The sequence below is a fragment of the Haplochromis burtoni genome, unplaced genomic scaffold (genome assembly GCF_018398535.1).
Source record: "Haplochromis burtoni strain Fernald_Lab_line unplaced genomic scaffold, NCSU_Asbu1 Contig_115, whole genome shotgun sequence".
NCBI lineage: Eukaryota > Metazoa > Chordata > Actinopteri > Cichliformes > Cichlidae > Haplochromis > Haplochromis burtoni.
The window spans coordinates 1354619-1382556 of record NW_024582476.1 but is presented as its reverse complement, the minus strand read 5'-3'; the positions used below and the strand labels follow the sequence as shown (position 1 = coordinate 1382556).

Sequence of the window (27938 nt, the reverse complement as noted above, 5' to 3'; positions counted from 1 at the left end):
TCAAAATATTAGGTATTCCCTCTGTAGGTACACATTGAGCTATGATAAATGAACCCGCCCTTAAAATAGGGGGTGAATAGTGTTTTTCTATATGAATAACTTGGTTTTGGAACTAGTGCTTTCATCAGTGCTGCTTGAGGAGTCCCTACACCTGAAAAAGATGTGGTGTACATTGTGTATTCCTGCATACATCCTGCACTACATGACTCCCACCAGAGTCATTTACAGCTTAACAAGCTTTTGCACCAATTTTGAACTTGGAATTCAACGAGTTTCTACACGAGGAGCAAGAGACAGCTAAACCCCCCAGGAAGACTAATTTTCTCCTGAAAAACAGTCTGTTTTGAAGGGATGCAGACAAACTGTCAGGGATTAAAGACAAACCACAGCAGGCAACCCGCTCGATCACAGTCCAGCCATAATTTGACACTGTGAATTTGATGTTCGGCGTGTATGTGGCATATCTAATAAAAAATTACATCTCAGCTCTCCATATCCCGCAATCTAGCTAAGCGTGAGAAAGAGGAATAGAGCCCGTTTAATAAGTCAGATAACATGACATCAGCTGACATATCGTGGCATTAAATTCCAAACCATTGCACATAAATCCAAAGTATATGAGATTCAGAGGATTGTAGAGATGGCGAGCATTCGATTTATTACTATGCGGCGAGATAAAGTTCCAAGCTTTTTTTAATTTTTTTTTTTTAAAATAAATGACAGGAGATACCTTGCATTGGCTGACTGCTTGAATTCTTGCAATTAGCCATGTGTGACAGAGAAAGGTCAAAACTAACAATTAACATTGGTGAGATGGAGGAACATTTGGGAAAATGAGAAACATGTAGTTCTTCTAAAAGTCCTTAAATTGATGAAGTATATAATTGAAAGTTTATACTGCTTAGCGAGAAAGAAAAAGGAGCCTAACTTTTGCAATGTTGCAGTTCATCATATTAGAATATAATTACACTTGTCTTTTGATTCTGGGGGTGAAGAATGTCTAGACCCATCATTGTATGACTGGGCTGCACAGCTTAAGTCTATTATACCTTTATTTTTTTAAATTTCATGTGCAATCTTAAGGTCAAAAACGACCTCTCCCCACATATTTAGACACAGTGAAAAGGCCGCAAATGCAGTGAAGGCAGAAAATATTTTAAAAACCAGGACTCTTTGTCTCAAAGCGGGTAAACAATTTTCTTACCACAGGAAAAAACGCTGCTAAATTTAAACTTTAGCATTTCCAAAGTACTTAAAATGAGTCAAGATGTTATGATGTCCTTCAAAGAACTGAATCGAAAGCATGGGATATCCAAGTTAGAAGACCTTAAAGCAGTTTTTCAAACAGTCATCATAAAGTTTTATACATCTGGACGTAATAAAACAAATGGTGTGGTCTTTAGCAAATCTGAAAATGACTCAGATTCAACCTCGGCTGAATTACAAAACACGACAGAAGCAATTGTTGCTGCTCATCAATCTTTTTTAACCTTTCCAAAGAATTTGAAGTCCATCAAGTTTTCACAGGTGTGGACGTATCAGCAAGGTCACCACCAATCGCAGGCGTTGTTTTAGAATCTGCTCACTAGAACATTTTGAAACTGAAATGTCAGCAGAAGATTGGACGCCTACTTGTGTCAGAGTTCATACCGCAGACTGACATACCTGGGTAAAGTGAACATATGCTCCTGCCAAATGATATGTGCACTAAATGAGACTACTGCTTTTGCAGTGCAGGACATTTTGGCAAGAGGTCAGAGCAACATGTGAAAATTATTTTAAAAGAAATTCCCCTGGACCCAAACCTTTGTGCGCGGCTTATCCAGCCTTTTGTATGTGTAACTGTGAAGAAAAATGAACCCACTGCATTAAACACCAAAAACCTAAATGCATTATTTGGGGACAATAAAATCCCTAATCCCATTGGACAAGACAATGAATGGCAAATGAAAGAATAACATATATTCTGAATAACAAATCAAAAATATTCAAGGAATATTTTTTGAAATATGTGAAAGATCTGGCAGAAATTTGCCATAAAAGCTGTTGTAGACGATAATCTGTTTTTTCCTTCAACAAACACTTGAATATATGTCGCGTGCATTATTCCCCTACTGTATGTTTTTAAAAGAAAAATAGTATTTGTGTGTGTTTTGAGTCCAGCTGGGTGTAGAAAGGGTGTGGGCCATCACTTGACAGAGGCAATCAGGTTGGACAGAGATAAGAAAAAAAAAAAAAGTACAGTCTGGTCCACCCCAGATGTCATCACAGTATGTTAATGAGCCAGAGTGGGGCCTTTAAGTGCTGGAACCCAACACAGGGACCAGTAAGGAGACCAGACGATGACACACACTGAAGGCAAAGAGGCGAGTATGTGACAGAGATGTGGTAACTGAGGCCTGGAGGCTCTGCGACAGGATCCCTTTCTTTTAATTTAAATACAAAACAGATTTCATATTACAAACATTTTAATTGGTTGTTCTACTCTAACAGTTATCCTCCTTGTTCTTGCAGATTACAAACTACAAGGACTCCCTGCTCATGGGTCTGTCTTGTGCCCTGGACAGGATATCATCTTATACTGTAAGTTTAAAAAAGAGACACTACAGTATAGATGATGTACTATCCAGGGTTTCATTCCCCCTCCGCTGCTATCAGCACACCAACACTGTAACTGAGCCTGAACACTCTGAGGGAGGCTGTCAAACCGTTACCATTACTGAGTTTTAGTAATGGTAAGGGTTCTACAGCCTTCTCTCAATGTCATCTAGACCGGGAGGTGTCACTCACAAGCTCCTGGCGGGTATTTCCTTTTGTTTTTTTGTTGTTTTTTTTTAAATAGGTGCATATGAAATAAAGCAGATGGTTCTTAAATAAGCTTCTCATTGTTTTTTGTTCATCTCGGTGCAGCATATCAGCACTTTAAACTGATTGTGTTTGAGGGATTGCTTTCCTTCCCTGGCCGACGTACATCGGTTTAAATATTTCCCAACTGCTGTCGGCTTGTCAAAGTGGCGATCTCTGCTGTGCAACGGGCTTGTCTAATCACTGGGAAGCAGCCGTTTTTGAGAGTAGGGGGAGCTTGAGGGGCTGACACAGCTTCTGAGAGACATTCGAGGCCTCTCCCTCCCTCCCCTGCTTAAGGCCACTAGCTGGTTATTCATCAAGATGCCCCGAATAGAGTAACCGTCAAGTTAACTCACAGGCAGCAGGAATGAATCTAATCACCATTATCTGACCCATTTTAGCATCAGGTTAGTGCTCCATTTTGCCATCCATTAGGGAGACAATTCAGGCCTCAGGGGCAAAGCTGGGCTTTATAAGAGCCAAAAAAGCAGAAGGAGGGAGAAGTGGGAAGCAGAGAAGGGAGGTGAGAGGGGGGGGAGAAAAAGGAAGAAAGAAGCAGAACAAAAAAGTGATAGTTGCAGGGATGGATGGCCACACTTCAAAGGCAGTGGAGGAGGCTAAAGTGATGTGGGAGTGGAGGGAACAGGGTTGGATGGTACATCAGGGACATTTGAGTGAACATGACTGCGCAGGTCCCGCTTCAGTTTATCTACAGCCCGTGTTTGCACGAGGCGCCCGCCAAGTAAAAAGCTCTGAGAGCCAAAGATAAACCATCGGCTTTTTCACAGCTCGCCAAACCTGCTCAGCCATGAGCACACTGTCAAACTTGTGTCAAAACACTCATTTGATGGGAGTCTATGTCATGTTTGTTACTGAAAATATATCACTGCTTAATAACAATAATAATAAAAAATAATAATTCGGGTGGGGGCTCTTGTGGCTTGTGGAAGCTGCATTTAATCAACACTTTGGTTTTTTGCAGAAAAACCAAAGTGCTCTTTGCACTTCAACATCAATCTATGAACCGCATTCTGTAACATCTCTATGTAAAAGCTTTAATAATGCACGGGATGAATGGAGGCTGCAAAAGTCACAATTTATAGTAGAATTCCTTTTCTTCAGAGAGGTGTCAGGTCAAAGGAGTTTTGGGTCTGAGAATATTTTATATGTTAAGTTACAGCGCCATATCAAACTCATGATGAGAGGTCTGTCCTTTTCTCTTCCTATTGCAAGTCCTTCATCCATTTTCACTTTTTCAGCTTGACTGAGAGCTTCAACCTGACTTCCCTCAGGTATACTCTGCTCAGGTCCTCGCTCGCTTCTTGTGCGATCCGCGCTACCATCTGTCCAGCTGTGCCGATCACCATCCTCTACGCACACAATAGAAACAGAAACATCAGCATCAGGCACCACTGAGCACATGAAAGGTTTTATTTCATTTACGGAAGAATAGTTTCCTTCAGGAAAAGTTTAGACGAGCATCATAACCTCAGCGTCATATCAAAACTGCAGGAAAATGAACTTGTCAAAGATGAAACATTTGTGATTCAAGATGCTGATTATTCATATCTTTCTATCGTTACCTTATTTGATTAAAACCTCTATAAATCAGTCGGTGTCCTTTATATCTCTGGTCTTTGGTTTCACCCATGTATGGTTGCATGCATGGGTAAAAAGTAGCTTTGTGTCAGGAAAAACACTAAATTCAGTGTTTATTGGTCAGTTACTGATTCGAGTTCTACCTCTACATTTCTTGAATCATTCCTGTGTGACATGCAAACTGTGAAGAACAGCGATGATCTGCATAACTTTTCTTGGAGGTCACCGACCTTGAAACATCTTCAGCACAACAGACGTAGCTTCAAATATTCCCTGTCGTTAAAAATGCATGGCTTAGAAAGGCTGCTCTAATATTTATGAGTTAAAAACACAAGGAAAAAGAATTTTTGGAGATACGAGGCAAACAAATACCAGAAGCCATCAGAGAGACTACAGGTGTCAGTAAGAGAGGTAAAGATTTCACTTCTTTCAGCCCAGCATGCACTGACACTTCAGAATGGCAGCCTATCATTAAATTACATGTCCACACACAGAAGTAGAAATAAAGAGTTGATCCTAGTAGTGGGCAGCACGACTGCAATCACCCCTTTGACCCAAAGTTGGATAAAGTGTTAAGAAAACAGATGGATGGCTGTCCTGGCTATGTGATTATATGGATACTGCAGTAGATGTGGTCACACCACTGAACACAAAAGTACTTTCAAGGAATTGACTTCCCATCAATACTCAAAATATGCAACTCTTGCTAAAGCATGCGGAAGTAATTAAAAGTTATTTACACAGCGCCAAATCCCAACATCAGTTGCCTCAAGGTGCTTTATATTGTAAGGTAGACCCTACAATAACGCATACAGAGGAAAACCCAACAATCACTTGAGCCCCTATGAGCAAGCACTGTGGCGAAAGTGGGAAGAAAAAACTCTGTTAACAGGAAGAAACCTCAAAGCATGTCAACTGGATTCAACACTTTGACTAAACCACTCCAAAACCTTCATTTTTTTTTTGCTTTTTGAGACATTTAGAGGTGAACTATGGCAAGTTATCCAGCTGCTGAAGCAGAAAAGTGGCCCCAGACGCATCACACTACCACCAGCATGTTTGATTGTTGGTGTGAGGTTACAACTACATGGACATACAGCACGTTTACGGCTGTCTCATTTGGTATGCAGGCCAAGTACAGCACTTCACTAACACAGATGCACGTGATAAAAGCCCAATAAAGAGTGAGAATGCTTACCATGTGGGTTTCTTTCTTTGTGTAAAGTTTCACAGAAATATCCAGCACTCCATCTTCTCCATCTTGCCAGAGTTCAACAGACTAAAAATAGAGACATTTGGATCTTAGAAATGTATTCTTCACACATTAGGCAAATAAAGTTTTTAAAAATGGCAGCAGAGATCAAAGCAAGAGCAGATAATATATTCTGTGCGGAGAGAAACTCATGTCGCATAACTCCAAGAGCTGCTAATAACTAATCAAGCCCACAGTACGCCTTTGACATGGTTGTGTGATTCTGTAATGACAGATTTTATAATGGTGTATTCAAAAATGACCCTTGGGCTTCTTTAGAAGCAGCAACAAACAGCTGCATCAAGCACATGTCAACATGTAGAATGGAGGCAAGTATGAAGCCCTTTAAATAGGCTTTAATCAGTGCAGCCAGATGTGACGAGTGCAGTTTGCTGTCAGCTTACGGTCACATGTGACTTCAGAGAGTTCACTGGTTCATTAGTCACCTGTGTCATTGAATAGGGCACTTCCTGGGGCAGATACTCCAGAAGCTTCTCTCTGATGATGTTAGTGCAGACCTCCTCTGGACTTTGGTCAGTCAGGACTTCACTGTGATATTGCCATGATCCTGGCTTGGCAGCAACCATGAAGTAGCTCTTTAAGAACAGAAAAACAGAACACAGTTATACCACATGAACATTACAGTGTATCTTGATGTGGTCATATAACATTTACCTTCAGAGTGTCCACGTCCTCTCTGTCCACTGACGACAGCATGAACACGTCCTTGAAGTGAGGCCAGCCCTGCTGGTTTCTCAGTGTCTTCAGCTGTTCTTTGCTCAGCGCAGAGGTCGGCTCACTCCCATCCTCGGGTTCTGCGTTTTCCTCACCCTCTGAAGCCCTTTCTGATCTTTTCTCTGCCCACGGGGGCTTGATCACTGGCCTGATCCGCATTTTGCGTCCATTCACCACTCCACACGTCAACTGAGCCGTGATATCCAGCAGTCTATCTTTAGCCTTCATGAGGTCCACCTTAAAATAAAATAAAATAAAATATGCAAACATTATCGCCTTTTCATGCAGGAACTATTTTCTTTATACCATCACGGTGATGGAAACTGTAAAGGCAGCCACATGCACACTTGCTCTGTTTGGCAGTTGTAGCTCTGTAGAAAGAAAGTAGTAGTTCCTACATCCAACTCCGACAACACTTGAAAAGTCAATTAAAACCTTTAATTCTTGCAGTAAGAGAGCGTTTTATCGATTGTTTAATTAAGCAATCGGGTAAAAATACTTTAAATACTCAAAAGAGAAAAACATAGCTCTTTTAAAATGAACTGCTCATTGGTTTCTATTTTAGACTGAAGTGTTTTAATACTTGCATACAGTATCTATAAAAAAGTAAAGCATTTATGTATTTACCTGCCATATTAAAAACAATCTTAGATGCAAAAATAAATAATCATAACTACAGTAATGTCAAATAAAATTAGGTATAGATGCAAGCTCACTCTTTCTTCTTAGAAGGCTTACTTACACAAGCAGGAGGTAAACAGTTGACAGTTTTTGTGTGTGCATATATTATATATTATATAATCTGCAAAACAGTGTTACTAAAGTCTTGAAATAAATATGGTCTCGTACACCCCATGCCCCCCTTTAGACTCACCCCTGCTTATGTGCACTAACTTCTGTAGCTTTGCTTCAGATATTCTCTGTGTAAAACAATCAGCGGTGGATGAGAGCAGCTACAAAGCTCGCTTTTCTTCACATTGGAGCTTGTTGAACAGGCGGTTTGGTTAAGGACTCAAGCCAGCTTTTTCCCAGTAAAGGACTTTATGGCAATTACAGTAACAAGCGCTGCTATTCTGTACACTAGAAAACCCTTTTCTTTCACTCCACCTGAGCTCACGGTCTCCATAACAGCTCCACCTCTTTGCTCTAACTGAGCGCTACAGAGTCGTGGATTACACAAAGCACCAAAAAAAAACTTTGCATTGAGGATTTTCTATTATCAAGTGATTTGAATTAATCAATCACTGCAGTGGAATTCACTGCAATGAATCCCATATTATTCCTTACTGTGGACAAACCTAATGAAAGGAACAAAGCTGTAACATAAACACGTATTGGCAGCAACATTGTACTTAATGACCTTTCCCTGCTGCTGTAAATTCTCATATTTCCTTTTTTTAATCATCCTGTGGGGTTTGGGATGGAAGGCCACTGACATGATTCTGACACTAGAAGCTACTGTGAGATGAACTGATTTTGGGCTCTTTATTTGGTTTGGTGACAGTGACACAAACACTGAATGATGCCAGCTTTAGCTTTTAGCTTCAATAATAATAATGAATTAGGATGTTATAGGCAAAAAAGGGCTTCTTGTAAAGTGTACAGTACATTAACTGCTACTATCCCTGCAAATACTGCTTGTTTTAAATAGTTATAAACAAGCATGTGAGGTGGTATAACTACAGTTATTACTAAGTACTTGTCAAGAGGTTACAATATGAGGCATTCATACAAGAGAAAGGCTAGACTACATTACTACATAAGCTTTTATCAATCAGATTTCTTCCTGCCTTGTAGTTTCTGCTTTTATGAATCATGCGAAACATGCACATTTTACTCCAGCAAAAAGTACCTTATTCAGGACTAGGACTGCTGGAATATCCGGGTGCTGGGCCAGGCATTTCAGCACCTCAAAGTCGAGCCTGCTGCACATCCATTTGTCTGCCACATCCACCATGACTACCACTGGAAATGCAATTATAAGCATTTAAAAGGGAGCACTGCGCACCACTGTTCACATTAGATCAGCACAAAGAATAATAATAAAAAAATAGAGACTGCTCAATTGCGGTTAATAAATGACCCAGAGTGAATATATCATACTTAGATCAGCTTCTTTGACCGTGTTCCAGGGATCCACAAGCAAAGACTTCTCCAGCTGGTGTCTTTGAAGACAGAATTTATTCATGTATTACACAGCAGAATAAAACCAGAGGGAGACAGACTTGAGTAATATCTAAATGGGAAAAGCACCTTTTGACCTTTGATGGAGTAGTAAGACCAGGAGTATCAAGCAAGATCTACAAAAAACAAACAATTTATTGACAAAGGCATATAACTTCTGAGCAACATTCCTGGATTAAAACAGAAAGGAAGCGAAAAGGTTCGTACTATCTGTGTGTCTTCCTCTGTTAGGACGCCCAGTGCACGTGACCGTGTAGTGTGTACTTTCTTGGACACAGCAAACACCTTTAAGACAAGATTACAGATTTTAGAAGGTGAGCAATAAGACAAATATTTTACAGAGTAAAGATTTTTTAAAAACAAAAACCAAAACCTTTCTGCCAAGGAGCTGATTGGACAATGTGGATTTCCCAGCATTTGGGGCACCTATTATAGCCACTTTCAAAACCTTTGAGTTTTCAGGTTGATCTGGATGTTTCATTAACAGAGACAACTGTTCACCTAAAAAGACACAACACTAAACATTAGACAGACCATAAACACGACAGAAGGATGACATGGGCAATTTTTGGAAAAAGGCTGAGTTGGAATGATCAGGCAAATTTAGAGATGTAAATCTCTGAGGCAGTGGTCTGGTTACCGCTGTCTGGCGGAACTGAGGCTGGAAGGCGATAAATGTTGCCGTCTGCCTCTGCTGCTTTGCCTTTCATCAGTCTGCTGAGAAATGCCTCTGATGTAATAAAACAAGCAGGAGTGAAGATAAATCCGTTCCCCCCTCCACGGCTGCAGGCAGCATTTCCTGTAAAGACATCAAAATCTCCATCACTTCACTGCCAGCTGGCCCGCAAGCTGACTGACTGATTATTCTTACTGGGATGTTAATATGACACAGAATAGTGACGCATTCAGATTTTCTTTGTCCAAACCCTCTCCTGCCCTGCCTCCCGCCCCCCCCCCAAAAAAAACAGTTCACAAAATAAACCATACATCATCACATAACTCCAAGATTTTTGTGCTGTCTTACCCCCAAAACTGCAGCTTTTAAAAGTCGTTTTGGATAACAAGCACTTTTATGGAGAAATGTGTTAACAAGCAATTTGTTGTTACTTTTGCAGAGAATTTTGAGCCTTAGTGGAGGTATAAAGTCTCAGGCTGCTCCTGTTAGCACTGTGCAGGAGAGAAATGATTCACTTTATCTAGCAAATATAAATGTAATCAATTTACGATTTAAACTACTTTTAAAATCAGCTTTCCAAAAGTTTAATAAGAAAGGACTTTAATAGTAAGAGGAGGGGGGATTCCTCCTTGAGCTGGACCAAAATCAACAGGATCATCTTCCAGAAACTCACTGCTCTACTCTCACTACATGAGGCCGGGCACTAGGGCAGTAGGGTCTGACAATGTCCGAGGATTTCATCCCGATACCTAATGGCAATCATGGTGCTGTTGCCTAGCCTGTAGAGGTCTTTGTGTCCCTCCATCAATATGGATCCCCAGACCATCACTGACCCAGTACCAAACCGGTTATACTGAACGATGTTACAGGCAGCATAACGTTCTCCACGCCTTCTCCAGACTCTGTCACATATGGTCAGGGTGAATCTGCTCTCATCTCTAAAAAGCAAAGGGCATCAGTGATGACCTGCCAATTCTGGTATTCTGATGGCAAAATCCAATCAGGATCAACATCATAGGGACCAACAGAGGATGTCAGTACTCAGGCCACCTTATGTAGTCTGTTTTTGATTGTGTGGTCAGAGACACAACCACACCAGCAGGCTGTAGGAGGTCATTCTGGCGAAGCTCATCCTGTTCCTCCTTACACAAATGGAGCAGATGCCGATCCTGGCGATCGCTTATGGACCTTCTACAGCCCTGTCCAGTTCTCCTAGAGTAGTGGTTTCCCCCCCCCCTGCACAAACACATACTCCAACCACACACACCCATATTTTGTTTTCAAACTCCATTGCGGTTTATTTCACGCCTCAAACATTTAGTAAACAATTAAGCAAATACAAGTAAACTGCAATAAATTACAGGTAGTAATAAAATACACTACTAACTCTTTTACACTACGTCCACACCTGCATGGGTATTTTCGAAAAACGCAGCTGTTTCTGTGCGTTTGGGCCTTTCGTCAACACGTAAACGCCGTTTCGAATCACAGAAAAACTGAGATTTTTTAAAACTCCTTTTTTGCGTTTACGTGTGGACAAGGAATACAGAGTTCATCACGCAACGTCAAAAAAGGTATGTGCCTTTTTTCACGTCACGCTGTGCGCCACGTTATTGTTTACATGAGATGAATTGCAGAACGGCAGATAGAGACAAAATACTGTTAATCTGACTGTCTGCAGGTTTTACACGCTTACATACACACACGCAGTTACTGTCGCTCCATTTAGAAAGGCAGAGGCGTCACAGTGTAATTATTTTACGTGTAGTTTTTTTTCCCTGTGTAATAATACTCAACATTGCTATCAACACATTTTTCAAAAAATGCCTCTCTGTGACAAAATGGATTCAAAAACAAAAACAACTGTGGGATACTGTTTGTCTGTGATTTGGACAGGGGGAACTAATTGTGGCAGGATCAGCCTGATATTATTTCTATCCCACTGTAATTTTACTCTATAAAGAGCTAACATCTCCAAAATGTCAGGAGTAGTTAGTCAAGAAGTGTTTGTGAACTAAAAATCGAGAATGTGGGATACTGTTTGTCCAAACCAATTCTGCAGGGGATACCTTACCTTGGCACTTGTTCAGGTGAAGCCAAAGGAAAGATATGCTTCAACATATTTTCTAGTCTTTGGCTTGGAAGGAAGTTGGTTTGGAAACATATTTGGCGATGCTTAATCTGCTGCTTTGCGTTTGTGTGAGAGCCCCGTCAAAAGCCTGTCCATTATGCTAGCAGTGTCCAAGCGTTCTTTTTTTTTTTTTCTTTTTTTCATACCGCGCCCCTGCAATGGCTCTGCGCCACCCCCCCCCTCCCTCCCCTCCCCCCTTTGGGAACCTCTGTCCTAGAGTAACTGGTTTTTCTCCTGGACTTTCCTCTACACTCTTAAGACGGATTAACAGCCCCTCTACTACCTAACTACAAAGATCAATATCTCAGAAGTTTAACTGACTTGATGGTGTATTCAAAAAAATAAAAATCAGAATTGGTTGGGTCTGGGATGCGAACAGCCTACGTAATTCAAAGTAAATTTTACAAAATGTATCAATTTTAAAAAATGACAGTGTAAACCAATCAGTGTGAAACAAATACACACGGTCAACTGAGTCTACTCGACACAGTTGACTGCCAGCTGGTTATATTCCTATAGAAGAGGACGGTTGCTCAGCACAAATATATTACAGGGTGTATCAGAAAGAGTCATCCACTTACAAAGCGCTTTAACCTTTCAGCTATTTACTGGTAATGATCTAAACATGTACCTTTAGAAAAAAGGGATTCAAGAGTTTTTGTGAGTGCTTGCCGGTAGGTAACAACAGGTAACAACAACAGCAGCTCCAGACACGCTTTCTTGTATGTTATTACTAACTTGACCCCAATCAATTGCAGACTGATGCCAGACTGACTCAGTCTTACAACAACATGGCAGGTTTTAATGACGTGTTGGAGAACGTCTCATTTTTCAGTCAAAAAACATCTATAGTGAGAAATGTGTCTGTGAAGGTTCTCAAAGCCACCTCCATAGGACAAGACTCAGCAGTCCATCTGCATCTTAAAGATAAAGGACACTCTTTCGAGGATGCCAATGTTCACATTTTGGACAGAGAGGACAGATGGTTTGAAAGAGGAGTGAAAGAAGCCATCTATGTCCACTGTGAGCGACCATCTTTGAACAGAGGCGGTGGTTTACGACACCAACTGTCTGCCATCTATAATCCAGTTTTGAGTTCTCAGCATGTAAGAAAACCCAGGTAAAGCATTGAGATAATATATCGATAACAGTAGCTCATCTTTTCCGCCTCAAATTATCAGCCATATTTTCTGTCTGTTCACGGTCCTTTACACGGCGTCTATACAGTTAATCAAAGCAGCAATGACATCTTCATCCATGTAGATGTCATTATAATGTCTATGGTATTAGCATTCATTCATTCATTCATTCCGAGCTACAGGTGACATTTCACTTTTCCCCATTTGGTATTAACCCCGAGCCTCAAATATTTCTCCTTTCAAAAATGAACAAAATAAACGATAAGCAGAAAAATAATGTCTCCACTGACCCGCTGTCAGAAACCATGACGCACTTTCCTGTCGAGCAGACACGGCGAGCCGCCTGGAGAGGACAGCCGAGTCTCTGAAAAAGCGACCACACACTCTGAGAGCCATCTTACTTTGACAAAACAACAGCTGCTGTGTTTTAGCTAACAAGACGTTGTTCGTCTGCGAAGAACTGGATCACTTGTTTACATTCACATTGCCTGTAAGGTAAAACCATGTTGCTTTAACCAAAGAGAGGTATCTTCCGCTCTGGAGAGGGTCTGTATGAGTGTGCTTGTGAAAGCTACACCGCCCCCTAGCGGCCGCAGGGTCAACTGCACCCCTGAACATCCTACTCGCATTCATCTGAAACGTTAAAGTCAGATAGCAAATTAATCACAACCCACTGATTAAACTGATTTTTTTCAAGGCAAATAAAACTGAAATATTTATTGTTTGACAAGATTTACATCATAATATCCAACTACTCTCCTAATGACTCAGTAAAGACTGTACCAGTTGCGTACTCTTCACTGACTAAATCGAAAATGACAGTTCATGGTCTGAGTGACTGAAAATGATTGCATAAGAAGAGAAACAAGGAAACAAACAAATAAAGGCTGGGGAATGAGAAGAGAGATCATTGAGTTTGGAGGAACTATGCGATGGAGGAAATTATTCGAGTGGGCACAACTGTTCTCTAGGCCTTACTTCTACATAACAAAATAATATAACTCTTGTGTGTCATTTAGCAGCAAACCCTCTTTAACTCCCAGAAGTCCCCTGAGGCCCCAGCTTAGGAACCACCTGTCTACAGCAGGAAGGACAGAGACAAGCTGAAATCAGCCGACGGCAATCCCAAATCAGCTCATCACAATGCACAAACGCGTCTGCCAACATGAGCAACCTGCAGTTTGACAGACCTCAAAGGGACTTTTAGAAGAGGTGATATTCTCTAGATTACTTTGTGAGCAATGCTGCACCCACAACCGCAAATCAGATTGCACTGCTCAGACATTTTCTTTCACTCTTGTCCCATGAGCGCACACAACAGAGCTGATCCCCAAGGGTGCTTGAAGCACAGTATTGACAGTGTTGTTGAGGATATATTGAGCATGGGTCACCTAAAGCAGCATACTAACCTGAAGAAAGCATGCATGCTGACAAACTCACTCACCTCCCCGTAAGATTTAAGCACTAATTCATGAGGATGAGCTGATATAATGGCCTGATAACCACAAAGTGCATGAGGTTAATAGTCGGACTAAAAGGACGCAGTTTGCGTGGTGATTGTTTACTGTAATACGTTGTTTTCAATATGCAAGGGAAAGCCAAGCAGAGCAGATGTCTCCCTGTAGTCCATCAAGCTCACCGGCTGTTTGTTAGTCCTGGAGGACTTGCTCGGGGTGGAACAAACACCTCCACTGGGGAGGATGATGAAGGATATCAGGTAGCTCACAATCTGTCATCATCTAACTCTAAAAGCTCAGCAGCAATGGAGGGGCAACAAAAATGGAGCTTTTAGCAGACACTTACTGCCAAATTCCAATTGAACCAGAAACCAAAAGGATATTTGAGGATCAGTAATGTTTGAACTTCCCCTCTATCTGCCTCTCTCTTTCTCTCTCTCAAATTCATTCAAGGCATTTTCTCCCTCCGGGCTTTCCTCACATGGCCACTTCACGTGGGAGTGTATCAGAGTCTTTCTATGACTGCATTAACTTTGGCCTTCAGAAAGAGCTCTCTCTCTCTCTCTCTCTCTAGAAAAAAAAGGAAAAAAAGACAAAAAGGCTTCGCCTGCAGACCATTTAATCATAAGCTGTAGCCCACTTTGGTATGTGAAGTGCACTTGCCAATGAGATGCTGCACGGTGTGATGGAAAACCTCTCTGCTACAGCGATTCAGCATGCTGTTGATTCCTAATCAATCTTTATTTTCAGTAATTCAAAAGAACGCGCGGCACTGACGTTGTACGAGTCAGATCTCCCCGAATATGCAGCCCGATGTGGAGATTTTCTCAAACTTCTATTTTTGATTTATTAATAACGCTAGCTGGAATTAGATGAGCAATAACTGGCAGTTTCTGTGCTAATAAGGAGAGCTTGCTCAGCACGAGGAATAACAAAGAACTATAAGCACGAGCCACGGGGCATGTCAACAGGGAGCAGAGGTGGGGGAAAAACAATCTGTCAGTGCGTCAGAGCATCCATCACTCCATCACCACTGATTGCAGTGAGAGGCGTGATGGGGCACAGCCGGCTGACTTTCTCTCAAACAGCCGCTCCTGAACTTTATCATGCTGAGAACTCCAACACAGATCGGCTATTTGCGAGGGATCCCACAGATTAATGAACGGATGGATGAATTTCCACATGTGAGAAATGAGATTCAACTGTTACATTTTATGTGACGCCCTGAAGGTCCCCCAAGGTCCCTCGATTCAGCAATCACTGCTCGAGACGTCCTTGCTCTGCCTGCTTTTTTTTTTGTTAAAGAGGTGATTTAGCTCCTAAACTACCCATATAGGTCACACTGATGCTCTGATTGTACAATCTCTCTCTCCGTGGGGGAGATAAAGTGGGGTGGAAAAAAAAAACTTTTATTCATTCCAGACTTGCAATCGATGGGACTTGTCTGTGAAGTGGATCAATAATGCCTCCCTTTGAAATCATCAATCACGTCAGTGGTGAATTTAAAAAGCGTAATTAGGAACAGCGTTCTTAAACATCCTGTATTGACATCTTCTTTGGTATGGAGAAAGACACCATTCTGCATCATTAACTTTGTATTATTGCCTGATGGAGCCTGCTGCTGCTACTTCCCCACCTGCTGAACTCGGAGCGCTCTGTGTGATTGGGCTTTCAGACCAAATTCTCCCTTCTTTCACTTGCTGATGGGGGGAAGTGAAGCTTGCAGGCCTAAATTGGCTGAAGTATTGTAATAAGCCCAGTCCATACTGGAGCTCAGGCCGCGGCTTCACAAAGCTTTGTATCAGAAATGTTTACGGGACTGAGCACGTGTAATTTTCTCTGTAATAATCTTATCTGATTACTTTTGCGGAGGCTCCAACGTGACAAGACATTACATAGCCGTGAGCACACATTCTTAAGCTTCCACAACTGGCCACGGTCTTGAGTGTTGTCGGTCTGTCTCTCTCTTGTAATAAAAATGGTATCAATACTGCAGAGAGGGCAGGTGGGCGATTGTAATGGAGTAATTTATTTTAGTTGTCACAGAAAAATAAGTCTTTGATTAGGGAGCTATACACATCAGGCTGCACAAATAGAACCTTTCATCAAATCACAAAGCATGTGACACTATTGACCAGGAGTCCTCTATCTGGGTTTTTATCTTCCCCAACAAGATTCATAATACAATATGTGAGCAGCACAATGAGGCAAAATGCAAGCAGAATATAGCATAATATAGCTCATGCTCAAGGCAAGTCATGTGCAATTCTTCCAGATGAGTAGGAAATTTTGGTCAGAGATGCGCACAAACAAGCTTAGAGGTAAATGAGCAATATTCAATATTCAAGGTTAGAATACTGATTATTGAAGTTAAATGGCAGGTCAAAACATCCTCACCTCAAGCCTGCTCACTCGTTTTCTTTTCGTGAAGTTTTCCGGATTATGCTTTAAATTCATAAATGAATTTCAAGACATCTAGGAGGGAATATACAGATGGGTGACTGAACTTTACTTGAGCTACATGTCCAAAAATATGAAGCATAACACCTATACACCTTGTATATACCTATACATGTACTGACGTGAAAATATATACATTGACGAGTATGAAATCATGCCACAGTACTTAATGTCACTGAGTCTCAACCCTGACTGACAGCTGCTCTTCACAGCAATCCCTGAAAACATTTGTGCTGCCTTAAAAACATTTGATTCAGCTTTTAGTCTCCGTCATGTTCAGATGCTTACAGCATTGCAAACTAGAGACCTGTATCAGATTAAAGGGAAAAAATACCTTCAATACATTTTCAGTGGACTGATGCATTGTTTCACCGAGTTTCTGCACTCTCACAAGCTTACATTTTATTCCACTCTGACACCTCTTTCATATACTGAGTTGCGTTAATGTTAACAGGTATGTGTTTAATTCTGTTTGATTTTGCTTTAGTGAATTTTAGATCATTTGCTTAATTATTGAATTGAATTATTACTTGTTTTTTAAATTTTGATTTGTACCCATTATACTTTATTGTATTTACTTTGCTTTTAGATTAGTTTGGACTTTACAGGGATTTTTGTTTGTTTTTGTTTTTTGTTTATGTCATATTTTATTTTGCCATACACTATTCTGATTATTTAAGCTATTTTGACATAGGTTGTGTTTAAGTTTTCCAACTGCTGTAACAAAAGAATTCCCAATTTTCTGTGATGAATAAATTATAAATCCAACTCCGATGAATGCTGTCTCATTTCACTCTGTCTCATTTCAACCATGTATGACTGTACATGGTTGAAATGATAATAAAAGCCACTTGACTTGACTTGAATGCCATAGCACATGATTTACACCATTTTCACACTCCTGAAACCATTCAGTAAACGCGTGTACCCTTTAGGAGCATTGTCATATATGTAAGTCCATAATATGTTTCATACCTTACCACAGCTGATGAAGCTGCTGTTATTTTGTCTACAAAGCTCGTTAACCAAATCTAATTAGACTGACGAAAAATAGACAGCTAAAGGCTAATATTTATTTACTGGCCTATATAGGAACTATTTTAATGTATTTCACTAATTTCACGTCCAAATATTCAGCCGTCCAATCGCGCTTCAAGTTCACTGTCCCTTTAAACCACTCGGGCGTCCTGCGCAGCGCACGGCGCAGTCTGGAACGGTCCCAGCTACAGCGCATGCGCCAGAAGTTGCTGCCGCAGACAGCAGCAACAGCAGTGATTCGGCAGCACAGGGCAACGGGAGAAAATCTGTCCGTTTTAAACCATGGCGACGTACTAAACGATGCCTTTCGCAGAGGTAAACGGAGAGTAAGTAGTTGTATCTTTATAACACGCCTGCTGTCCGACACCGTGTGACGTCCTCTGAGAGTGTGGCGTAAATATTAGGAAAGGTTGAGAAGGCAACAATGGGACTGTGTATGTTTCAGACTGGCTGGCTAGGTTAGCTAGCCAGGAGCCTGGGCAGTCAGCTGGCACGCTGACTGGTAACATACAGGTTTATAGCTACTGTACTGCTCTCCTGCATTGGCCCTGTATCTACTGTAAAGCTCCCATCAAAGGCTTAAATCTCTCTGATACTCAACTATGTTTTAGTTAGAGGGAAAAGCCATAAATTCTCGATTAGAGCTGATGATAACTGTACAAACTGGGCTTATGTTGTGTTGTGTTCAGTTGGTTAGCTAGTTTATATTGTGCAATGTGACAGCCACCAGTGCGGATTAAGCTGAGCTGTATTTGCCTGCTAAAGTATCATCGTCATCATCATCACACTCGTATGTTCACCGATTAAAAATGTCATCAACAATGATGCAGGTAGTTTTGCGCCTCATCTCAAGCTAAATCGTAAGTGGTTCTCCAATAAGAAGCCAGTTGCGGATGAAAGTTACAAGTTCGGTTATTTTATACTGCTTGCTACCTTCAAAGTTGTCTACCCCTGGCTAGTGTCCGATATAATCATGAAAGCGTGCAACCATTTGCCAAGATTTAGAGTCTCGGCCGTCTCCACTCGACTGTACAGATGCTGTGCGCCCTCCTTGCTCTCCAGGCGCGTCTGCAAATGGCACCTCTTAAACATAACGCCACGGGGAAGTGTTTCCACCTGCAAAAGCAAGTGTTAAAGGTGATAACAAAAGGTTGACGTCACCGAGCTCATCCTGATCCTGCCGCACAACCTCGACCGCTGAGGAGGTGGAGGAGGAGGAGTGCAGGAGTAGTTTCAGAGGACGAGAACAGCTTCTGTTTTTAATGCTAGGACGTCTAATGGTTCGTGTCTGGAAGGAAAAGGTCTATCGCTGATCAAATTTCGGGTATCCTAAGGGCGCACTTAACTAATGGGATCATATCGACGTTTCTCCCCCTCCGAGCCCAATCTTTACACGGCGGAATGTTAATGTTGTCACAGCCTGTCCGTGTTGTCTTTGGCTGCTCTGCTTTTATTGCTGTAATCGGTCTGTAATGTCATGGAGCTTGTGACGGATTTGATTAAAAGGCAACTCTTCTGTTCTATGACTGGCCGGACTATGGAAGTTATCTGCTTTGCGCTTCACATGGTAAGATGATAAAACTGTGAAATATCCAGCGATTTAAAAAAAACAAACAAACAAATAAAAGTGTTTTGTCTACATTTGCATGCCCGTTTTGAAATATATATATATATATATATATAAATAATCTGTCGTTATGTAAAAAAGCCTTTTATCTCTTCTTTACCACGACAAAGGTGGGACTGTCTAGTGTATAGCAACGAGGGAAGGATGTGCCCTGTGATATCCAGCGCTTACTCAAACAAGAGCCTCACATTACTTGCCCAGAAGTGCAGTTTTGCAATGTAGCTTTCTTCCTCTATATTTTCCAAAGAGCGGATAATTAAATTTCAGACCTTGTTGTCGGGGAAACTCGGGGGGCGCGGGGGGTGTCCCTAGAACTGTATTTTTTATTTTATTTTTATTTTTTTTGGCAATTATCGTGTAGCAGGAACCCTCTTTGCATTGGGATGCTATGTTTCCCAGCACAATGAAGCTTAATTGGGGCTCAACAGCAAATTAATATAAGGCCTCTGCCCGTCTGTAAAATGCAGTTCACCTCTAATGACAGCAGTTATGTCAGTGAATATATCTCTGTGTGTGTGCCACTGGGTATGTGGTTGCTTCTATTTAGGTCTGAAAATGACGTGTTTGCTCTTAGTTATAGAGGCTGCAGATAAGTCTGGATGTCATGAGCGCATGGTTCATTCGTTCATGTCACGCTGGTCAGCTCTGTAGAAAATTACAGCGTTCCAGCAAATTGAAATACCACTTGAATGTATGTGTTAATTAGATCTCTGCATGCCTTTTCAAAAGTGTCTCTCCTCCTCTGCCCATGAGTCATGTGCTGACTCTTTGACCTGTCACCACAAATCCTGAGTCTTTGCTGAGGGCAAACTGAAAGAAAAGCAAAGTTTTTTTTTTTCCCTTTTTTTTTTTTTCACCTTCCCAGCCAGCCACTGACAAATTTGAACATATTGATCTACACTAAGGGCAGAGGAGGGCAATTTCCTCTAAAGTACTTGTGCAGCATCTTGGCTGCTATTGCCTCTGTTTGTTGTGGCCCGCAGGTGACGTAAAACTATGGCATGGGGGAAAAAAAGCTACATATTGTAGAGAACACACATGATTAGAGGCTTTAGAATAAGTCGAGTGTGATTGTAATGCACGCCTACCCAGTTTTCCAGACGCTATTCTTACACGTTGTTCTTGCAAACACATGGCAAAGCAGATATTAGTGAGTGATGACTAGCTTCACAAGGTTCAAACCAATCATTGTGAGCACCTTACACTGAAGCCCAGATGGTTTTGTGTTGCAGAAGGTTCTCCATTCGACAGCCAAACTGTCTGATTCCCAACATTAGGCTTGTTTCAGACAGCAGTAATAAGAGGATAACATCAAAGCTCTGCTTTATTTCTGAGAGACTTCAGAGCAAGACTATGAATAACAGATCACAAGGTACAAAGAGTGAACCAGAGAACTTAGGCAGCTTTTATGTTTCAGCTGTTGTTGGGATTCACGGGGAGCTCATTAAAACACATTGATGAGGAAGAGTCCCGATCCTCTGATTGTTGACTGTGAAATTGCTCAGCTAACCAACATATTTTTGATGCAATGATTTTTCTGTGCCGGAATGAGCCTCTTGGCTGATGCTCATTCAAAGCCAGTGATTTGATGTAGCATTTTAGAGACTGTACTTGAAATGGAAATGTGTAACCGTGTGCTCTTCCCCCAGTGCAACACATTTGTACCTTTCTTTTTTTCTTTTCCTGCAGGGTCCTGTGTATGTTTAATCGCTCACAGGTGTTGTCAGTGAATTTTATGCCCAGCATATTTTTTATTTTCCACACCTGATCATTTTAGATGAGAATGATTTGACTAGTTCCATTTGCTAAATAAGGCTGCCCCTCTACCCAGGTGCCAGGCAGAAGGACTGAGATTTCCTAGGTACCATTGATCTTTCCGCCAGCTCCACCTTTCAGTCCTCCCATCACCAGGGCAGCTGTCAGCCCACACTCACCCACTCAGCCACCCACCACTTGGAGAAACTCTCTCTGAGGCCACACAATGTCTTCTCAGCTGAATGAGTCTGTTTTCAGACAGTGAACAGATGTTTGGTAGCCTCTGTGAGAAAGTCAGGAGACTCAGTATGTGGGTCAAACGCAGGTCAGACTAAGCATAGAGAACTGCAGCCACATGATACATCCAGATCAAGTGTTTACAACATGATGGGCAACTTCTGGATATCTCTGAGAAAAGAGACTCAACTGCAGGACTGAGGCTGTGGGTCAGCTGTTTGCATGGTATTCAGTTTGGTTCATGTGGGTGCTTTTATTTTGTGCAGTGACCGCAGGCAGTAGCCTTCATATGAAGATACAGTTTGTTTCTTTGTTTGCTGCATTTTTGTGCATAGATTTGCATGCTAGCTGGCAGGTCCAATTAGGGTAACAAAAAAAAAGAAAAGAAAAATAAAGCCCCACTCTTGCTTGGTAGTTTGCATAATCAGCAAAGCCGAGCCCTTAAGCCAGGGAGTGATGTTACAAACACAAGGAGCAAAGGGCTTTCTGAAATTGTTATGTCTTCAGCTTGAGGGTAATCATGGACAAATCTCTAAGCCTCACAGTGCCATTCACAGCAATAACAACAGTTAGTGCAGTAGGACGAACAGGGCTAGGTCTAGGAGAGCATCTGTGTGATCAGGCTTGTCAGAGGCATTGCAGATGACGGGGTTGTTTATCCACCTCCATCTTCACAGGAACAGCAGAAGAGCAGGGCATATACTGTTATCTGTTTATGGCACAAGATAAGGGCATCTCAGTTGGATCACTGACCCTCCACGGGCACTCTCCGCCTCCTAGTACCAAGCGCTGTCTAATAAGAGGTCGCCAGACGAGTCCCATATCACTCTTAAGTGATCCTAATAGATGCCATTAGCATGTCCACGGTTATTGCTGCAGTTTTCCACTGACCATGCCAACTGTACATGTCAGGGCATCATTATCCACCGACAGGGAGGCTCAGAGTCTGACCCAAGTCTGTGGGGTCAGAAAGAATGCCACAACAAAGCAGCAGTGAAGCTGTAGAGGATATCAAGTGGTGGGGATATAGGGGAGAGTGAGCTCAAAGTGTCATAGTTGGCACAGACATTAGATAAAGCTTAGCTACAAGAGGATTAGAGAGGGAGGAGATGTAAAATGCTCTCGGCTAATTGGGCTTTATTTTTAATATTTCAGAGGGTTCATTAGACACTAAATTGGTGAAGTATTTCAGCTCTGTCTGTTGCCTGAGAGCCTTTTTCGGGACAAGCTTTACAACCTGAATAATGGCATAATTTTTGTTAAGGCCTGGTCATTGAAAATAGCACACTGGTATATTAAAATTCTCCCTTTTCCCCTCCTGTTACAAGGTTAGATTTCATCTTTTTTGCCCAAATACAAGCTTAGTTGCAGGCCTACATCTGGGTCAGTGCATTCTGACTTCATCTACTTGACTTTTTTTGTTTTTTCCTCTATGTAATTTTGAGCAGGTCACAGTTGCCTGAAGGATATACTTTAGGGTATCATACAGTTGTCTTTCAAACTGACAAAGCAGTGAATGACTTTGACAGTGGGCATGGGGCTCAGAGGCTTGGTCTGGGTGTTAAGCTCTGTGCTCGAAAGGGACGTAGGCTGTGCTGAGAGAGCTGTCGAGGAGAGCGGTCAGTGCACAGCGCTTTGCCATGACCCTCCACAGCTTATCATCAGTTACACCACTTCTCCGGGCCTCAGTGTGTGGGTGTGTTTTTTCTGTGTCCGTGCAGCGTGCTGGAGACAGAGTGGTGCTTAGAATGGGGTCCTTTATAACCTCCTAACCCTCTGGTCCTGTTTGCTTCCATTGTTGGCCACAGTGAATGGTATCTCCGTGCCTTGAAAAGTAACCAGATGACATTCTTCCTGTTGTTCAAAAGGGCCCGGGGTTCCGTTGTAAAAAGCATCTGAAAGGATAGGCTAAGACTGTGACCTTCAGAGGCTAATCTCTGGCATGTCATTCAGTGCCTATTTGAAGCAAATGCAGACCTTTCTCCCTGGTAGCAACGCACCAGTTCAAACAAAGAAATTCCTTATCAGTTTTCAACACTTAGACTTTTAAAAACAGTCAAGATAGTTTTGGGGTTTTTTTTTTCCTTTTCCCAGAACCACCTTCTCCATAAAGGAACCAGAGGATGTTTTGTAGCAGCTGAAGTGAATCGTTATTCCAGACAGGCAGTGTGTCTGACACCTACATTGTCCAAACAGTCTCTTCAGCCTGTGACTGAGCCCTCTGTACACAGACCTGTGGCATCAGCAGCCCCTCTGTACTGAATGCTGAAATACCGCTGCTGCTGTGAAAGCAACGGGGATGAAATGCACTTAGTGAGACAGTAAACATCGGTGAGCTCTCAAACTATCTTACGTTGTTTATGTCTCCTTCTCCTCTCCGGTGTATTTGCTGTGTTCAGCTGGCTGAGTTTCCTGGAATGTGCAGAGATGCAGTTGTCGCTCTGTAGGGGGATGTTGGCTTTAATCACAGTTCATAGTTCAACTCTGTAGTTGGACTCAACTGAGCAGCAATCAGACAAGAGCCACATTATTCTTCTGAACTGGAAGACCACACTTGATGTAGCTGTTTTATTATGAAGTTTGCTCTTTGCTCAACAGATTCAGATCATTTTTTCCCCTCTTGTATATGAAGAGTTTGAAAAATGAGCTATTTAAACTTTGAACCACAACTATTGCATTTCTGACAACACTTGAAAGGGAGCAGCCTTCACAGCATAATACGGTACTGAAAGTTTTACTTTCCATGACTCGCTCTTTAACAGATGCTTTTAGTCCACACCTAATGAGACTTTACCATTCATCTATTCAAGGGGATTTGCTTTTCAGCAAATTCACTTTAGTGGCATTGAGCTGTCTTTGTGCTTGTCTAAAAGATCTCTTGAGAGCAGGCCTCCCATTGCAATGTTTCGTCTGTGCTTCATGTGTACCACCTGTATGGGGTTAAGACTAGGGTCAGACCTCTTGCAGAAGTCCATTGTCCTGGTTCCCGTTTTAAGAAGCTGGATTGTGCTAAGGACTGACAAAAGGAAAAAGCTGTCAGGTTTATAGGGCCTCTTTCGTCAGGCATCTTTCAACAATAAATGATTGGCATATCTCCTGCCATTTCCCCCTTTTGTTTGCGGCCATTGAGTTTGAGAGCAAATAATGAAATTGACCATTACGTGCGATTTGTTTGCATCCCCTGCCCGCGTCCCTGAGCACATGCGCACACATAAAAAAAAAGCGAGGTTGTTTACAAAGGAAGCATTGGATTAGAAAAGGAAAATGCCAACTTTTATCATGCCACTGCACAAGCATTTTGCATTAGTCAGAAAATATCCCCTGAAGTAGTGTAACATCCGCAGAATGTGATTGAGATAGAGGGGGGAGACAGGGTGGGAGCAAAGGAAGAAGGGTGGGCCACAATTTGAAAGGCATACTTGAAAGTACTTGCAGTAAAGAGTCCTGAGGCAGGTCATGTTGCTGTGTGACAGAAAAGCATTAGTCTTGCTGTGTATCTGACGTCCCAGGGTCTCATTGCGAGGGCTTGCCTTCTCTGCGTGTCAGCTTTCTGTAATTAATAGCCAGTAGCCCGCTTACCCCATCAAGGGACCAGGTGCTGCTTAGATCTGGTCTGGCATGGAAAGACGGCAGATAAGCTGGTCGTGGGTTTTACAGTTATCAGGATAAAACCCACAGATGTCACCAGCCTCTCTATATAACTCAGTTGATTGTGTACATATAAACACAGTTGTAGACCTCAAACAAAGGGATGAATTTTAGTGGTGCACCGCTGATGGACGGCTTGTTGGTAAAGGATGCGGTTCATTTAGTCTATTTTGTGTCAAGCACCATTGTGCTCATGTCCTGTGCTGTTTAGCAGGACTTGCGGCCCTGACAGATTGCCATCCCGATGGGGAGATTTACCCAGCCAGCACTGCCAATGGCACTGACACCATCATTAGACTTTGATCAGCTGCATTCTGCAAGGGGAAGAAGAGAGAGTAATATTCTTGATCTAATTACTAAGAGACATTTCAGGCAGTGTAATGTGTGATTTAACCTCTTGTCAGGGGCTATAAAAGGAAGCTGGGTTAATCTTCCTGGCAACCTCTTTTCCACGCAGGGGAGAGTGCCTTTAAATTTCCTTTTCCTAGGAAGCTACTAAAGACCAGCATCCCAGTGTGGTATGCTAGCACCACTTCTCCTGGCCTTCTAGTTGACATCTCTCAAGGCGAGAGTTCTCTGACCTTTGAATGTTCGCAACAGCTGGTTTGCAGGAACTCGTGCATTTGCAGAATTGCAAGAAGAACAAAAAACCCTGTCCTTTGACTTCTGTATGCTTCCTCCAAATGGATTGTTTTGCAGCCTCCTTTGTTACTCTCCCTCGTTCTTTTGCTCCCTCTCCATCACCACCCACACACTGCAGCATGAAGAGTGCAGGGGACTTGATTGAACAAATAGATTGTAAGTGGAAACGAGGGGTTTGGGTTAATCAGTCAAACATAGTTAAACAATTCTTTGGACATGAAGGGATTAGTCTTGCCTGCGTTGAGCTCATCAGAACCAATTCTTCCCAGTGCTGGCTAGGCTTTTAGGGCCAAGGGCCATGGCCTCTCTGGCTCCATGGAGAACCACACACGCACCCCTCAGCATGCTCCATTGCCTCTGAATGCCCCACCACTCTCCTCTTCCTTTGTTACAGACTACAATTGGAATGATGGATTAGCAAATTAAATGCAGACCTTTCTATTCATGGCTATTCTCGCTTAAAGTCTCATTCACTGGATCTATCACAAACCTGCTTTAAAATGGTTACCAGGTTCACTCCATGTCCTCTAATTCCTTCACAAACATGTCTTTTACACTTAAACATTTTGTGAGAAAATGGTCCACTGACTTTTTCCCACCATAAAGGGCTCTCTGTATCTTGTTTTTACAGGATGACTTCCTGTACGTTTTCTTCCCTCTTTTTTTTTTCTCTTTTAAACTGAGTGCTGATCACACTGATAGGAAGTGGCCCTGATATGATGATGTGTTGGCAAACGCAGAGTGTACAGCTGCAGCCAGCCTGAGCCTGCTCTAAATTAACCGTGTCACTGTCTTTTCCATGTTCCTGAGAGCTGAGCACTGACCCTGTTGGCCCATTCATATTGCATTTTTTCTGATATCATGTTATTTCACAGTTTTAATTGATGAGATAAATGGATTTACTCACTCAAATATAGGTCTCTCTCATATATATACATATACACCCTGATGGTAAGCGCATCATGGACAAAAGTAAAACAATGTCGGATGTGCCACGCAATGCTCAATTGGTGGGAACTAGTGCGTTAGCGCAGTTAGCTTGTTAACGTGTTGACACCGTCCAGCCTCACGCACGGGACGATCCGTGTTAACTCGTTAACGGAGATTTGCCGCGTTATGTCATTTTAACGAGATTAACGCTGACGGCACTAGCGGGAACACAACGAATATGACTGCACATTTACACCGACATCATCCTAGTGCAAAGACAAGTGGAAGCAGACAAAAACAACAAGCAGGCATGCTACAAACTTTACCCGAGTCATTTAGACAGCACATGATTCTCCTTATGGGGACCTGTGACAAAGTGGCTAGGACAGAATTCATTTGCCATTTGTCACTTGCATTAGGGCTGCTCGATTATGGCAAAAATGATAATCACGATTATTTTCACTGTAATTGAGATCACGATTATTTGACGATATTTATTTCGTCCGCCAGAGCTCATATTATTTTTTTACATGCTGTAGTGCCATTTGTGGGAGCATTTCAAGTTGCTATACATCAATACAACTGTTATAGCCCATATTTTAATAATATGTATGCATTAAGTCCATAGTAATTACATTAATTGCAAAAAAGTGCAATAAACTACAAAAAAATTGAAAATCGTTTTTGTTTTTACATATATTTCTACTTGGAGAAATTTAAGAGGTTTATCCCTCAAAACTTTAAATACAAAAAAGTTGCAAAAAATAGTTTACAACAACAGGAAATTTATTTTGAGTGTCTTCATAGTTTTATTTTGGAGATACAGCAATTTTTATATACTGCAGGAAAAACAAAAAAACAATCCTATGATGCAAATTTGCAAAGAATGTGCATGTGCATCAAAATAAACTATTTCCAGCAGTGCAATTCGAGTTCTAAGGCCTACAAGTAAAAAACTACATTTTCCGCAAAAATGACGTCACTTGCGATAGTTCACGTTGACGTCTTTTTCAATGTGGGAAGTGTTAAGAACAGCTGATCGGATCGGCAAAGGGTGTTTCTGGCTTTTATTAGGGCCCGAGCACCGAGAGTGCGAAGGCCCTATTGTATCTGCTCCGTTTCTTATTATTATTATTATTATTATTATTATTATTCACCCCAAACAAGGGCCTTTTTGAGGGCCTAAACATGCTCAAAAACTCATGAAATTTTGCAGACATGCCAGGTCTGGTGAAAAATTTTGTATTTTAATGGTTTTACTTATGAGCACTGGGAAATGGCTCTACAGCGCCACCTATGCCTTGTTAAATGCAGCCCTACGACCACATGGTTTGAGCTACATGTATGAAATTTGGCACACATGTGTATCATGCCAAGACGAACAAAAAAGTCTGTGGGCCCATTGACGCAAACCCAACAGGAAGTCCGCCATTTGGAAGAGAAGGTGACATTTTGGCTCTAATTTTGCCATTTCCATGCCTTGTACTTTAACGAACTCCTCCTTGGGATTTGGTCCTATAAACTTCAAATTTGGACAGTGTCAACTACACCCTTGTGCCATGTTAAATTGCGGAGCTTTTG

The 27938-nt window shown here is 41.9% G+C and overlaps 2 protein-coding genes across 4 annotated transcripts in view; one reads left to right on the top strand and one right to left on the bottom strand.

Moving 5' to 3' along the window:
• Positions 1 to 675: 675 nt before the first annotated feature.
• Positions 676 to 13105, bottom strand: eral1 (Era-like 12S mitochondrial rRNA chaperone 1). The gene is made up of 11 exons (XM_005928459.2): positions 12854 to 13105; positions 9258 to 9416; positions 8991 to 9118; positions 8825 to 8902; positions 8687 to 8733; positions 8537 to 8598; positions 8286 to 8398; positions 6374 to 6670; positions 6145 to 6294; positions 5645 to 5725; positions 676 to 4217 (listed from the first exon to the last, which is right to left on the bottom strand). Exons 1-11 carry the CDS (start codon positions 12957 to 12959, stop codon positions 4095 to 4097), a joined length of 1344 nt encoding a protein of 447 aa, XP_005928521.1. The 5' UTR covers positions 12960 to 13105; the 3' UTR covers positions 676 to 4094.
• Positions 13106 to 17694: 4589 nt separating this feature from the next.
• The window catches only part of fam222ba (family with sequence similarity 222 member Ba), a 31193-nt gene continuing 20949 nt past the window's right edge, over positions 17695 to 27938 (top strand). Inside the window, exon 1 of one of the 3 annotated variants that reach the window (XM_005928463.3) lies at positions 17695 to 17833. The gene's annotated coding sequence lies outside the window, so the exon portion shown is untranslated. Of the gene's footprint in view, positions 19086 to 27938 lie in introns of all 3 variants that reach the window. The other 2 variants (XM_005928462.3, XM_005928464.3) reach the window with 2 other exon arrangements.

Bases quoted from the DNA above. Each gene is read 5' to 3' on its own strand.
- eral1 (XM_005928459.2), bottom strand. From the start codon at position 12,959: ATGGCTCTCAGAGTGTGTGGTCGCTTTTTCAGAGACTCGGCTGTCCTC. The intron at 8,599-8,686 runs GTGCTTTTCCCA...CTGTCTTCAAAG, and splicing joins ACTCCATCAAAGGTCAAAAG to ACACCAGCTGGAGAAGTCTT. The intron at 8,399-8,536 runs GTATGATATATT...TTGCATTTCCAG, and splicing joins GGTCAAAGAAGCTGATCTAA to TGGTAGTCATGGTGGATGTG.